The sequence below is a fragment of the Kogia breviceps genome, chromosome 1, assembly GCF_026419965.1.
Source record: "Kogia breviceps isolate mKogBre1 chromosome 1, mKogBre1 haplotype 1, whole genome shotgun sequence".
In the NCBI taxonomy this organism is placed as follows: Eukaryota; Metazoa; Chordata; class Mammalia; order Artiodactyla; family Physeteridae; genus Kogia; species Kogia breviceps.
The window spans coordinates 58,707,785-58,723,452 of NC_081310.1; the positions used below are offsets into that span (position 1 = coordinate 58,707,785).

Sequence of the window (15,668 nt, forward strand, 5' to 3'; positions counted from 1 at the left end):
GGCCTCCATTATCCATTTCACATTCTCTGAACTGGCAAAGGGGAAGAGTCTAGGTTTCCATTGCCCTTCTGCTCTTGGAGAAACCAACTCTGCACACCCCTCGGCCCTGGGTTACAGGTCCCATTTGCAGTCATGAAGATCATGGGGTTCAGGGGAGTTGTGCGGCATTCTGGGTCTCTCCTCTATGCTGTGGCCTTACTTCTATTTCTAGCCTCATTTCCCACCGCACAGCCCGCTCTCTCTGCCGAGCACATTACACCCTGGGCACACTGCAGTTGTCTGTCATCTGTGAACATCTCCCAAGCCCTTCTCCCTCTCCATCACACCATTCCCTGTGCCAGAGCACTCAGCCCGCCATCCCTGTGCTAAGCCCTCCACTTCTCCGTGAAGCCTCTTTCTGTACACTGAGGCCACTACCACGCTGTGATTTGTATTATAGGCGCGCGCGCACGTGTGTGTGTGTGTGTGTGTGTGTGTGTGTGTGTGTGTATTGTATGTGAACATCCTCATGGTCCCGGATTCCCTATCTTGCCCACAGTAGGTGCTCAGCAGTTGTTTCTCAAATGGCTTCCATGCTGCAGAGGGACCCTGGCACTAACTCCACCCCTGTTCTTGGCGGTGACTCATTGTCCCCTTGGGTTCGGATCCCCAGCCTCTCAGGGACCTTTCAGCCATTTCAAACTCTACCGCTCCACTGCCAGGGGCCTGGAGCCATGCCACCTGGATGAGACACATCCTCATTGCCCAGACCCCCCCACCTCCCCTAGCTCACACCTTTGGGGTTGGCATTAGACTAATTGTGGTGTGACAAAGGGAAAGGGTCATGGTGACTCAGCCTCAGTGCTGACTCCCCTCATTCAAGCGCCAACCTGCAGTACCAGCATGTGGCCACAAGGGGCTCTCTGGGGCGACTCTTTGCCCAGGGGAGGAGGGCTCTCAGATAAACAAGGAACTTCTCAGGGGCTCTGCCCCTCTCCAAGTGCTGAAGCCCCCCTGACCACCTCGGCTGCCTTATCCTGATGTTTTACCCTTAGCCGTCTAGCAGCTGTTGTTTTCTATCTGAACACATTACTCCTTGCTTTCCCGTTGAGCCTCTTTTCTGGCCACCCACTCTACTGACCAATAGCCGCCACAGGGGCAAGTCACCTCCACCTCTGTCAGTTCTACTTCCTTTAGATGAGGGCCAGACCTACACCATGAGCTCCCCGTCTTTCAGGATGTGGGCTGGAAAATTGTCCTGTTCCATCTCTTCAACACCTCCCGACTCTGCCCCCTTCTGTCTCCCCAGTGCCACCCAGGTTCAGGGCTCCCCAACTCTGCCAGGATTAATGCAGTGGCTTCCTGGAGGACCCCGTGTCTCCAGACAGCCCCCTGCCCATCAACTCTCCACCCTGGAGCCAGAGGGATCTTACTCCCATCAGACGCTGGCCTTCAGTGGTTCCGCAAGTCCCATACACTCAAATAGTACCCCAGGCTCCCCAAGACCCAGCTGCCTGATTCTCCAGCCTCACGTCCCTCTTCTCTTGCCCTCCAACCAGTGGTACTGACATACCTGTAGTTGCTTAACACACCGTGATGTTTCAAGCCTTTGTACTTTGCACGCGCTCTTTCCTGTGGCCTGATCATCTCCCACCCCTCCCCCACCTTTACCGTTGCTCCTCATACTTCCTTCACCTGGCTGAGCCCTATTCATCCTTAAAAGTGCCAATTCCCCTGTGAAGCCTTCCCTAACCCCAAAACCCCTCCTCTGAATAGATCCAGTCCCCAAACACACGTCTCTGATTGTATTTGTCACTCAGAGTTGTGATAATTACTCGTGCTGTCCTGTCTCCTCCACCATCCGTGTACCTCTATGCGGGACCGGGTTGGCACACTGTCTGAAAGTTGTTGCACTGAGGTAGCTCCCTCTCTGCACCATCACCTCCCACCCTGAGCAAGTCCTTTAAATGCTCTGAACTTCCGTTTGCTTATCTGCAAAATAGAAAGATGTGAGCATCGGAAGGGGGCACACACATTCAAGAACTTTATAAACGACTAAGGGCTATGCACATGGTTTTAACACTTTTTCTTCCTTCAGACTAGTGTTTAGCTGCACTTGCCTGTGTGGAAATCATAAGATCAAAGGAATGTGATGTGATCTTTTCGTAATTTCTCCACCTTGGGTCCAAGGAAAAGCTGGTGGAGAGTAAACCATTCATTGTGTCTCCCTGCAGCTCCTAGTCTTCTCGGAAGCTCTGGGTTAATCCTGGGGTCAGGAACCTTGTCTGGCCAGGGGCAACAGTGCCTATGTGTAGGTCTCGGGCTGTCTCGCTTTCTCATCAGTGCTCCCCACCAAGTGCCCTCCATTCCCTCCACCAACAGAAGAGACCTCTCCCCACCCTCCCGTGATGAGGTCTGTGGAAGTCACAAACTGAAGGTCCAATCAACAAGGATGCTCTGACCTAACAAATAATCTCACTCACGTGAAGGTTAAGGATTTGATTTTGGAGCCCCAAGAAGAAAAAAGTTCCTGAAGATTTGATATGGAGAAACCCTTCTGAGTAGGGCATTCCAAAGTTTAATTAGCGGCTGCAGGAGGACTGGACGCTGGGTGTTCCAGGAGTGGACGCTGGAATTCCAGGTGGGAGCCTGTTTATGGCTGCAGCGCGGGTCATGCCAGAGGCTAGAGGTAGAAGCCAGGGAGCCAGACGCAGCTCAGGGGTGGTCTGGATGCTCTCGAGAGAAGGCCAGCTAAGAGCTGTGAGCTCACTGAAGTGCGATAACCGGCTCCCAGCCCCCACCCCTCCCTCCGCTCAGTCTAGTAAAATTGATGCTCATCTCTGTAGTTTTGGAACATGATGGTAAGAATGCTGGTGCCTCGGGTTCTTGTGCCGGTCCTATCTCAGGCTTGTTTGCTTGCCTCCTTCCCGTGCCCCGGACAGGGCTTTGCCTAAAGAAGTGGGCTGGTGGATGACTGTTCTGCAAAGATCCCATGTGCGACTGGAGCAGGTTACCTTCTCTGAGCCTCAGTGTTCTTACCTGGAAAGTAGGCATATCGTTCCTTCTTTTCCTAATAACCAAACCAGCGTTCTTGTACTTTACCTTAAATAAATGTAATTTAAAGATGCCAAGCCTTTCTGACATCACTTTTGTGCATAAAGAAAAGTGAAAAAAAGAGAAAGGCATTGGCAATAACTCCATCACAACTGCCGCGGTGACCTTGCTGATTTCAGAGTTAGTAAAATGTGAAAAATACACCACTTGTGTATCTTGCCTAAGAGATGGAGCAATTCCCAGCAGCACTAACAGCCTTGTGTCAACCTCCTTGACCTAGCCTTTCCACCCTAGAGAAAACTGTCCCGAATTTTGTGTTTACTCTTCCCTCATTTTTAGCTACAGTTGTTTTTAAAACATGTACCCTATGCAATACATTGTTTGGGCTTGTTTCAGAATGGGCTTGTTTCAGTATGGTTCCGTGAGTGGAATTGTATCCCATTCTTTTGATGTTTTTAAAAATCAGGAGAAGTTGATCTATGCTAATGTGTGTAGCTCATTTATTTTTCACTATTGAATATTGCACTCACTTCATAGTCTGCTGTATTAATTCTGTTGATGGAAATTTGGGCTGTTTCCTGTGTTTTGCTGTTAAGTTATTTTTGCTATACACATTCTCACAGTTGTTCCTTAGAACATGTGTGTTTCTCCAGGGTATATACCTGGGAAGGGAACGGCTAAGTCTAGGTGAGAGTGCTTGCTGTTCTGATTGCTAGCCACTACTGCTGCCCTTATTTCTGTCCACTGAATAGCCCGAGGGGACATGCGTCCCTGTTCTTGCTTTGTTTACAGGCCTTCAGAGGGAATAAGCGTTTATAAAAAACAATACGGGCATAGTGAAGGAGAGCTTCCCAGGCCATAGTCTGACTTTCCACCATGGCTGGGGGCGGGGGGGGGCAAAGCCAGAAAGGAGTGGAGGCCAGATGGAGCACCGCTGTTGGCGCTGAGCATGTGTGTGAGGTGGGGCTGCGCTTGACTGGACACTGGGTCTCAGACTGTGGCGCAGCTGACCTCCCAGAATCCACTGTGAGGCTCCGTCTGGGCTTCGGGACCTAGAAAGTCAGACAGAACACGGCATGCATTCTCAGATTTTTATTTCAATTTCCGTAGGAAGCTGCAATGGGCTCTCCAGGGGTATTTCCCTGAGCCCTGGTTCCCTTTGCAGCTCCCAGCTCTAGGTCCTTCAACGGTCGCTGGCTCCGTGGTCTCAGATGTCACACCACCAGTGATTTCCAGGCCCTGGCCACTCTCTGCTGTCTCTGTGATGGCCTCCATTCGGGTCCCTTCCACTGCCTTCGGCGGGATGCTCACATATTCCTCGCGTGAGGAGGCCACACTGTCTTTGTCGTAAGCTTGGCTCTGACATTCCTGAAGAAAGAGCCGATCCTGCTGAGTCTCTTGGTGATGGAACCTGAACTTGCTGTAGGTAAGCTCCTGCCCGATTTGTGCGAGGTCCTGGACTCGTTGGTGATGGGAGCACGGCTGATGGCTTTGTGAGCAGTGCCCTGCTTGTTGTCCCCCGGGCTGCCGTGGCCTTTCTCCTTTTGGTCGTCTCTAGTGGCTCTCCGGCTGCCTGAGCCCGGGCCGGCTGCTTTTTGGATGGTCTTGTTCCCCGCAGTGCCCCCAGTGGCTGTGTTGGTTTTACTTGCTCCTGGACCCTTGCTGGCTGTGTCTGCTATGGCCGTGCTCTGCTCTTCGGGGGCAGGAGACTTGATCTCTGCCACGCTCAAAGCACCCGCTGCGGTGCCGCCTGCCACCCCTGCTGTCTCCACCTTTGTCGTTGCCCGCGATGCTGACTCTTTGTCAAGCACTGTAGGTTTTGCTTTGGCAGTGGCCACATCGGACATGGTATCGGGCTTGTGGGAGTCCAGTTGGATCCCCTCCCCGCCAGCAAAAGCTGCAGACCCGACCGCGGCCACCTCAGAGGGCGTGTGGAGGCTCCTGATGCTCACCTGGTCCTCATCCCACTCTCCTTGGAAATCCTCCACTGCCGGGCTCCTCCCGTCCTCCTCCTCCTCCTCGAACAGAGTCCTGCAGATCATGTCCCCGGCTGGAACAGCGTAGGTGCGGCTGTGACCGTCCAATGGTGGTCGCAGGAGGTAAATCAGCTCTTCCCAGTAGGCGAAGAGGTCTTCCTGCGCGTCCAGAGGGGCACACAGCTGCAGGTAGAAGGAGCGGCCAGTGGCAAACTTCACGCGCAGCTGTCGTTTGTCACGATCGTGCGTGGAGATCCTCACAAACTTCAAGGGAAGGAGCCTGGTGAGCTCTAAGGTCTTGGCAACCTTGTGGCTCTTCCCCTTGGTGGGCTGGCTGTGCTCAGCGTGCTGTTCACAGCCGGTGGCCCGTCGGGCCAGCAGCATGATGTCTGGGAGTGGGAGGACGGGGCTGGTGGATGCGATGCCCACGGTCACCGTGCAGTCACAGTTGTGCACGTCAATCACGTGTCCCCTCTTCGTGATCTGGATAAAGTCGCTCTCGAATATCGGCGCGTACTTGAATATGTCGTATTCGCCATTGTGCAGTTGCTGCTGCAGCTCCCCCATGGTGCTTTTGAACAGGCCCAGCCCGGTGCTGCTCTGGGCCGTGTGATACGGGAGCAGAGAGTCCCCACTCATGGCTGTCTTCGATCACTGCCAGGCAGCGTGGTTAAGGCGGGCCCCTGGCTCTTCCCTCCCTCGGCCTAATGGGCCGAAGAGCAGAGCCAGCTGTGGTGCTCCTGTGTCACGCAGGCGGCCTTATGGCAGGTCTTCCAAGCCCAGCCCACAGGCCCCCACCTTTGCCTCAGGGTCTCCCAGAGGCAGGGGTGTGGGTAGGGGCACCGATGGTCACAGCGGGGACTCTGTAGGGCGGCTGGACCCCAGGCTGAATCTCTTCAAGTGTGTAGAGAGGTATGGTAGGCTCCCCCTCGGCCTCAGCTCACTTCCGCTTCTGGGTTTTTATCTCCCCAAGCAGCTGTGAACGTCAGTCCTAGTGAGAGAAGTAACCACTTTCTCGGCCTAAGGCCCTGGCACAGCCTATTTATCCTCTGATGCCCTTTGTGACCTATCACTGTCACATAGCCCTTTGCCTCATCCCCCAGCTGCCCCGCCCCGCCCGCCCAGTGCAGGGCCCCCATCCTCTCACAAACGCGCCATTGCCCCCGCGGAGGACAGGCCCATCCTGCCAGTGACTGAGGTGGCTACTAGAATAAAAATGTCTTCAACTGGGAAACTTTTGTGTGGGTCCTTTTTCTTTTCCTCCCCCAGATTTAGCTACTGGATGAAATCTATAGGAATGTATGATGATGGGCTAAATTTGAACCATTTAAGCCCATGGTTTAATTGTATCGAATAACGTAGAGCTGGCAGTGGCGATCCTTAGTCTGTCCTTTCATAACATCTCAGTAAACGTCGATGGTGATTTTTAATAATAACATTAAAAATTGGTAGGAGGAGGCAAGAAAAGATAGAGACAGACAGAAGACTACATTAACTATTTAGGGGTTCTGGCTGCTAAGATCAGGAAAGGAACCTCAGATCCAGAACTGCCCTCCAAGCCCAGAAACCGTGAGGTCTCACCAAAGATTTCTCTTCTTGTTTTTTTGGTTTTTTTTTTTTTTTTTTTTCCACTGCGTTGGGTCTTTGTTGATGCACGAAGGCTTTTTCTAGTTGCGGCAAGCGGGGGCTACCCTTCGTTGTGGTGTGCAGGCTTCTCATTGTGGTGGCTTCTCTTGTGGCAGAGCACGGGCTCTAGGTGTGCATGCTTCAGTAGTTGCAGCACGCGGGTTCTCGGGTAGGTGGGCTTCAGTCATTGTGGCGCGTGGGCTCAGTAGTTGTGGCTCCTGGGCTCTAGAGCGCAGGCTCAGTAGGTGTAGTGCACGGGCTGAGTTGCTCCACGGCGTGTGGGATCTTCCCCGACCAGGGATCGAACCCCATGTCCCCTGCATTGGCGGGTGGGTTCTTAATCACTGTGCCACCAGGGAAGTCCTCACCAGAGATTTCTATGAGACTTCTCTCCTGGACAGTTGCACGTGCAAGCCCCTCACCTGACTGAGTGAGATGGGTTGTAGTTTTTGATGATCAGCAAAGCCTAAGTAAATCAATGCCCACGTGGGAAGTCCTCAGTCATCTTTCAACTGCCCGTTCAAATGGTACCTCCTTTGAGGAGCCTCCCCTGAATTACCTAATCGAACCTATTCTTCCTTCCTCTGTGCTATTGTAGAATCTCATATGTGTCTCTTTTACAGCATTAATCTTATTTTATTCAATTTTAGATTTACTGTATTATTTTTAAAATTTCATATTAATTTAGAATTATCTTGTCATTGTCTAGAAACCACGGTTGTCTTCAAATATGGTTGCATTAAATTTATAGGTCCATTTGGGGAGAATTGACATTTGATAATCTTAAACCTTCTAATCCATGCGGGTGATACTATCTAGTCTTTTATTTAAACATTTTAAATATCTCTCGGCTTATACAATGTATTATAAAAATTCACTGTAGATGTGTTGCACATCTTCCAGTAAATTTATCCCTAAATATTTGATGCTTTCTGATATTATTGTCAATGGGATTTGTAAGATTGTAATTTAACAGTTGTTCGTGCTGGTTTATTGGTTTTTGTGTGTTGATCATGTGTCCTTTCACCTTGCTAAATTCACTTACTAATTCTAGTTTTGGTGTTTTTTTGTTTGTTTTTTTTTAAGGATTTCTTGGAATTTTCTCTGTAGACAATGATGCTGCCTGTAAAGAAAGTTTTACTTTTTCCTTTCCAAACTGTGTGACTTTTATTTCATGTTCTTGCTTTATGCATTAGCTAAAGGCTCCAGCCTAGAATTGAATAGATGGGTTAAGAGCAGTTATCTTTTCATTGTTCCCTCTCTCAGGGGAAATCTTCAATCTTTCACCATAAAGTATGTTGTTAGCTGTAGTTTTATTTCAGAATTGCCTTTTGTGAAGTTTAAGAAATTCACTTCTAGTTTTAGTTTTCTGGGCATTTTTATCGTGCAGGATTATTGGTGTTTTTCAAATGCTTTTTCTGCATCTATTGAGCTGAATACTTGATTTTTTTTTTTTTTTTTTTTTCGGTACGCGGGCCTCTCACCGCTGTGGCCTCTCCTATTGCGGAGCACAGGCTCCGGACGCGCAGGCTCAGCGGCCATGGCCCACGGGCCCAGCCACTTCGCGGCATGTGGGATCTTACCGGACCGGGACACGAACCCGCGTCCCCTGCATCGGCAGGCGTACTCTCAACCACTGCGCCACCAGGGACGCCCTGATTACTTGATTTTTAATCCTTCATTCTGTTAATGTGGTCAAGTACACTGATTGTTGTTTAGATGCTGAGTTGGCCATTCACTCCTGGGAAACCCCATGTGGTCGTGGTGCATTATTTGAACATATTGCTGGATTCAACTGGCCAGAATTTTGTCAGGAATTTTTGTATCTGTATTTATGAACGATGTCGGTCTGTGATGTTTTTCTTGAACTGTTTTTGCCAGAATTGATATAAAAGCTTGTTTTTAATTAAAATTTATTTTTTAATCAAACATATACATAATTTAAAATCATCAGATAGTGCTAGAAGGCTGATGGAGTAAGTAGCATTAGTTTCAACTACAGATAATTTGGAACGCCAAAGATTTGCACTTAAACAAGATATTTATGTATTCTCATTTAAAAGCAGTCTGAAAGGAAGGGAGTCAAGCTGGTATGGCAGCTCCACTGTGTCATCAGAGACCTAGGCTCATTGTCTTTTCCTGGTTATCCTTAGGGTCACTTCATATTCCAAGATGGCTGCTGGAGCCCCATTCATCAAGTCCATATTCCAGGCCATCAGCAAGAGAAAGGGGAAGGAAAGAGAAAGGTGGTCTGCCTCTCACTTTTACAGAGCCTTCCCGAAGTCCCACATGACCCTTCTAGTTATGTTTCTTTGGCCATCATTGTATCATATGACCACATCTAGTTGCAAGGAATGCAGGGAAGTGTAATCTTTTAGCTAGGTACATTGCCCAGGATTTACTGAGGAAGAAGAGGAGGATGGATACAAACATTATGCTGAGGCAAAAAGGCCAAGACACAAAAAGGGTACACACTGTATGATTCCATTTATCGGAAACTCTGGAAAAGCCAAATCTAATTTCTAGGGACATTACTGATTGCAGGTCAGGACTGAATGGGATGGGGCAAAAAGAAACTTTGGGGAATGATGGAAATGTTCTGTAACTTGATTACATGGGTGTATGAATTTGTCAGAATTCATCCAAATGTATACTTAAAATGGGTGCGTTTTTGTGTATATACTTCAATAAAGTTAATTTTTATAAGTTTGGAAAATCTCAGCAACCATAACAAAACTACTCTTAAATTTTGTTCATGTCCGTCATGTCTTCATTCGTTTGCTTACCTTTGCATGACTGAAATCAGAACGTACCTAATGACTTTGAATCTTGCTTTTTTCATTTAACATTACATCATAAAATTTTCCATATTGCTTCATTAATTTTCATAATCACCATTTTAAATGACTCTATAATCTTTTGGGAATTGAAAATGTAATCTATACTTACAGTAAAAAAAAAAAAAAAAAAAAAACACAAACAAACTTCGGAGACCCCCTACACAGTAAGAGCTAACTCTTCCCCTGAACTCTGACCTTTAAGGCCCCTTACTTAGAAGTAGTGGACAATCCAGTTTCTAGTATGTACATTCAGAAATAGTCTATGCATATAAAGACAAGATGTGAACGTCTTTCGCTCTCCTTTTAGACATAACTAAGACAATACAAGATGCTTGCTTTTGCCCATAATACAGCTTGGTTACCATCTCATGTTCATACATCAAAAGGGGCCTTGTTCTTTTTAACCACTGCATGTATTCTACAGTGTACTGAACCAATATTGATAAGCACTTAGGGTTTTCCCAGGTTTTTTTTTTTCTGTTTCCCATACCACAAGATATAATGTTAAAGTTTTGACTCAGCTATCAATTTACAGTAGATGCCACATTCCAAAGGCAGTGCTAGCCTGTATGCAAAATGTACCACAAAAGTAGCTGAGAGCTTGTCACATGATCATTGAAACCTCTCAGCTAAGCTGAGGATATAAAAGGGTGGAGAGGGAAGAGATTGTGAAGGGATTTGGGAGGGCTTCCTCCACCCGTTAAGGTCAAGAAACACTTTCTTCAACAGGTATCTCAAAGGGCTCAGTATACGTCCCTACAGTCAGGGGTCTGACTTCTGTCTAGGAAACACCGAGGAGGAAAGAAATACTAGAATGATCTCTTAAGGGTATAAAGTGGTGTGGCTCCTGCTGTGCTCATCCAGTGGGCTCAGGATTTTTCCAGAGAAAATTACACAAGTTTTCCCGTGCAGCAGTTGGCTCTAAGTCGGTGCCATCTACACCCCCCTCCCCCTCCCACTGGCTTCCTCTGGTCTGTCAGCTGGAGGCAAGGCCAGCTTTGACCTCTTTGCCCATGAATCACAACCTGTTTCTCTCATATGCTCAGCACAAGTCAGGGGCGGACAGGCCAGGACATCTGGATAAGGTCTGGGTCCAGTTCTCAGGCTGGCTCCTTGCCTTTGACCATTCTTCGGCCCCTAGCCCACCTACCCTGTGGGCTGGGCTGAAATAGAGACCCCATGGGTCACTGTGCTGAGCCTGAAGGGCTTCTCTCTTCCTTCCTCCCACCTGCATCAAGACAGGTGCTTCTTCTCACCCCGCTGCTGCCCTCCCGGGAGAGCCTGCTTTCTGGGCTTCTTTCCCCTCATTTGCTCCTCTTGATCTAGAGGCCAGTTGCCAAGGTCATGACATGCACACACTCCCTACGTGATCTGTCCTTGCAGTCCTTGGGTTGTTCTCTCTCTGCTCCTCCCGCCCTCAACTCTGCCCAGGGCTGGCTGTCCCCAGAACAAGGCATACGCTCAGAGAAGACGAGCCCCTGTTAGCATCCTTGGGAGCAAAGCAAAATTCTGCAAGGAAAGTCACTGCCCATGAAGATAATATCCAACAAGGTGCTTCTCAAACTTTAATTTGCATTGGAAGCATCAGAGGATCTTGCTGAACCGCAGACCCTGACCCAGGATATCTGGATGATGAAAGTGTGCATCTCTAACAAGCTCCCACGTGATGCCAGTGCTGCTAGTCTGTGGACCAGACTTTGAGTGGCAAAGACTTAGGACATTCCAAAGCCAAAGTGACTTTTAAAAAGTCATTCTTTGGGGTCATCTCATAGGTAGAGAGAGCAAACAGAATTAAAAATAAATTACTGGGACTGCCCTGGTGGTCCAGTGGTTGAGAATCCGCCTTCCAATGCAGGGGACGCACGTTTGATCCCTGATTTGGGAACTAAAGATCCCACGTGCCGCGGGGCGACTAAGCCCGCACGCCACAACTAGTGAGACCGCGTGTTGCAACTACAGGGCCCATGTGCTCTGGAGCCCGCACACCATAACTAGAGAGAAGTCCACACGCCGTAACCAAAGATCCCGTGTGCTGCAACTAAGACCCGATGCAGCCAAAAATACATAAATAAGTAAATAAATATTTTTAAAAGATACATCCTCAAAAATAAATAAAATTAAAAATAAATTATTTAAATATTGTAAAGCACAAGGGCTTTTATTTCTTTCAAGGATACGTATTATCATGGAGTGGAGTGACAGAGGGCTAAAAAAGAGGGTCCTGTGAATCTGCCACAACAAAGAGGGAAGCACTAAGATTCACAGGTCTGTTTTCCTGCTACATGTGAGGGCTTCGAAACAGCTTGAAAATGCCTGATTCTCACCCATAGAACAGGGTGCTATGACGGATTCTCTTATCCATTTTTTTTTTTCTTGGCCATTTTTAGGGCGTTTTCTAACCCTCCTTGAGTGTGTTCTTATCTATGCATTGAACAAATGAACAAAGAATTGGATTAGTTTGCTAAGAAATTAGTTTCCTCACTGTACAAAAGTAAACTCTGGTCCCATCACTACGTTGTCACAAAGTCTGTGCACTGTTCAAGTTAATGATGCTTTCCCCAAACCTAAGCCAGGCTCACACCTGTTTCCTTCTATCGCCGCTGCTTGCCCAGGGGTTGCTCGGGGTTACATGAATGTGTTTTCCTGAGCAAGGCTGGGCAGTCACTGTTGCTGTCCTGCAAGGACAGCCAGAAACAGCTCTTCTGTGATCACCTCTCCCCGCCTGTGCCGGGTCGGGGTGGGGATGCAGGAGGATTGGCAGGGAAGCTAAGAGGCTGCTTTGAGAGGCTGCCAAGTAAAGTGCTGCACGGTTATCTCTGAGTCATCAGGGCAGGGACGAGCTTGGAGGAGTGGGGTTTTCCTGCCAGTATTGTGGTGTCTCTGGGTATGAGCAGATGCAATTGGCTGTGTGGACTGGCAACCAGCCCCGTGGCTACTGCCTCATTTGCATCATGATTTACATGGTTGGGTCTTAGACACTCATGGGTAGGCGTTTTTCTGAAAGGTTTAGACAGACACATGCTTTATGTCTATCTAGGCAAGTGAAGAGTTCTTTGGAGTGATGAGCAGATTTTTGGCTGTTTCTTAATTTGTGCATTTCTACCAGTGGTGCCAGCTGCTAATGCAGTGATAGCTGCATTAGAAGCTGGAGCATCTCACTAGGGTCCACCTTATGAAAAGCTTCACGTGGGGCCCTTGGCGTTGGAGAGGAGAGGCCATAAAGAGAACTGGTAAATACAGCCCTGGTTTTTGAGGAACTGACAGTCTGAGGCAGGAGGAGAAGCAAAGAAAGATCCTGAGAAATCATGAAGGAACTTCTGTGCAAATGGGTTTAGGAAGCACAAGGGCACGGGGCGGTGACCGCGGAGAGAGCAGAGGTGCTGCAGCCCTAGGGGGCGGGGGGAAGCAGAGGGGAATTCGCTGTGTCCTCTAGGGAGTTACTTAACCTCTCTAGGCTTTAATTCCCACCCCCATCCCCACATCCCACAGCGAAATCCCACAGCAACTGCCAGCTCAGTTGCTTGGAGGATTAAATGACAGAATGCATATAAGATGTCTGGAGCAGCACCTGCTGTCAGTGGCATCTGTCACAATTATTATTGTCAATAGGATGGAACCGCGGACCAACCATGATGCTGTCTTTCACATTTAGCCTTCCACTGTGAGGAAGGCCTGCCCTGAGCTCCCTCACTCCCTCAAACCTTGGGTTTTCCTTGGAATCGACAGCACCAGTGAATGGCTGGACAGAGGGCAAAGTGCCATCTGTGGCCACCAAACAGGATAGAACAGAATGAGGCTGAGAGGTCCACTTGAGGGTAAACGTCAGAAGTGCAACCTCAGGGACAGAGAGCATCACTCACTTTCTACCCCCAGCCAGCTGGCTGGAACGGGTTGGCGGACTGAGAGGTTGCATGATGAGTAGTTACGAGCATAGGGCCAAACCGGGTTCAAATCTCAGCACTGTCACCATTCATATCCCCTTGGGAAAGTGACCTTAACCTCGCTGCATCTCTGTTCCTTGATCTGTCAGATGGAAATAATCATAGTGTTGTTGTGAGAATCAGAGAAGTTAACACATACAAAGGGGTCAGAACAGTGTCTGGCATGGAGTCAACACACTATTCTTTAAAAAAAAATAAAAAATTATTTATTTATTTTGGCTGCACCGCGTCGGTATCTTTGTTGTGGCACGCGGGATCTTTAGTTGCGGCACGTGGACTTTTAGCTGCAGCACGCATGTGGGATCAAGTTCCCCGACCGGGGATCGAACCACGGCCCCCTGCATTGGGAGCGCGGAGTCTTTTACCCACTGGATCACCGGGGAAGTCCCTGCTATTCTTATTTAGCAGAGATCCTTGGGTATGACGTTCTGGCTTTTGTCCCTCTGCGATAATTTTTGGGGAGGTGGCTGGCCTGTGTATGGTAGTGTGAGGGGGGGCTGTGGCGGCAGAGGACTGAAGACACCCAGGTGGGCAGGCAGAGCCCTGCCTTTGCCCTGGTCTGTGGGTTGTCAGGGAAGGGGAGGATAAGGCTGCTTGCCAGGAGGGAGGAGGATGTGCTTGTCCAGGGTCTTAAAGTTCCTTTAAAGGACTCTAACGAATTTTCTAGGAACATCCATGAGGAGCTCGGGGCCCTGCCCAAGGTGTCATCTCCTCTTGCAGGTGGAGAATGGCTGTGTCTCCATGACCCTTCTGGGGCACCATGCCCACCAGCTGCAGCCTCTGCTTCCCAACCCGCCAGCAGCCCCTCAGCCCAGGCACTGGTGCCTAAACCTTACCCTGGCAACATCTGACTTTCCCCTCTTTCGTGTTCCTTCTTTACTGAAACAAAACAAACAAACAAACAAACAAGCAAAAAACCCTTGTTGTGGCATATCTAGTCTTGTAAGTCACTTTAGGTTGCTCTTGGAATAGGCAGAGTATAAATAAATAAACTTGTTCCTGGAGTTCTCGTTTACCTTTCTTCAAGTTTTTACAGCAGTGATTTTCAAACATTTTTTTCAGAGAAATCCCCCACCTCCGCTTTTTTTTTTTTTTTTTTTTTTTGATGGGAACTTTTTCTTAAAGAAGATGTTGGGTGTAGGAGTTTATTAATTTATTTTATTTATTTTTGCTGTGTTGGGTCTTCGTTTCTGTGCGAGGGCTTTCTCTAGTTTGGCAAGCGGGGGCCACTCTTCATCGCGGTGCGCGGTCCTCTCACTATCGCGGCGTCTCCTGTTGCGGAGCACAGGCTCCAGACGCGCAGGCTCAGTAATTGTGGCTCACGGGCCCAGCCGCTCCGCGGCATGCGGGATCCTCCCAGACTGGGGCTCGAACCCGTGTCCCCTGCATTAGCAGGCGATTCTCAACCACTGCGCCATCAGGGAAACCCGATGTGGGCCGTTTTTAAAGTCTTTATTGAATCTGTGACAATATTGCTTCTGCTTTATGTTTTGGTTTTTTGGCCATGACTCATGTGGGATCTTAGCTCCCCGACTACGGATCAAACCCACACGCCCTGCACTGGAAGGCAAAGTCTTAACCACTGGACTGCCAGGGAAGTTCCGAGAAATCCTTTAGAAAAATTTTTTTTTTAATTTTTGGCTGCATTGAGTCTTCACTGCTGCTCACGGGCTTTCATTAGTTGCGGCGAGCGGGGGCTCCTCTTTGTTGTGGTGCGCAGGCTTCTCATTGTGGTGGCTTCTCTTGTTGCGGAGCATGGGTTCTAGGCGTTTGGGCTTCAGAAGTTGTGGCGCACGGGCTTAGCTGTTCCACGGCATGTGGGGTCTTCCTGAACCAGGGCTCGGACCCGTGTCCCCTGCATCGGCAGGCGGATTGTTAACCACTGAGCCACCACGGAAGCCCCCGAGAAATCCTTTTTCAAAAATGAAATATTTCGGGCTTCCCTGGTGGCGCAGTGGTTGAGAGTCCGCCTGCCGATGCAGGGGACACGGGTTCGTGCCCCGGCCCGGGAAGATCCCACATGCCGCGGAGCGGCTGGGCCCGTGAGCCATGGCCAATGAGCCAGCACGTCCGGAGCCTGTGCTCCGCAACGGGAGAGGCCACGGCAGTGAGAGGCCCGCGTACCGCACACACACACAAAAATAAATAAATTCAAAAAGAAAGAAAGATTTCATAGAAGCTCTACATATATTATATATACCTCGGGTATTGTGGGCTCGGTTCCAGATCACCACAATAAGGTGAATATTGCA

At 49.0% G+C, this 15,668-nt stretch overlaps 1 protein-coding gene and 1 long non-coding RNA gene across 2 annotated transcripts in view; one reads left to right on the forward strand and one right to left on the reverse strand.

Moving 5' to 3' along the window:
- LOC136794072 (uncharacterized) overlaps positions 1 to 15,668 on the forward strand; it is a 321,393-nt gene that overhangs the window by 14,169 nt on the left and 291,556 nt on the right. The gene's annotated exons all lie outside the window — the stretch shown is intronic.
- LOC131762591 (Golgi-associated RAB2 interactor protein 4-like) lies at positions 838 to 6,234 on the reverse strand. The gene is made up of 2 exons (XM_059074245.2): positions 4,607 to 6,234; positions 838 to 869 (listed from the first exon to the last, which is right to left on the reverse strand). Exons 1-2 carry the CDS (start codon positions 5,646 to 5,648, stop codon positions 838 to 840), a joined length of 1,074 nt encoding a protein of 357 aa, XP_058930228.2. The 5' UTR covers positions 5,649 to 6,234.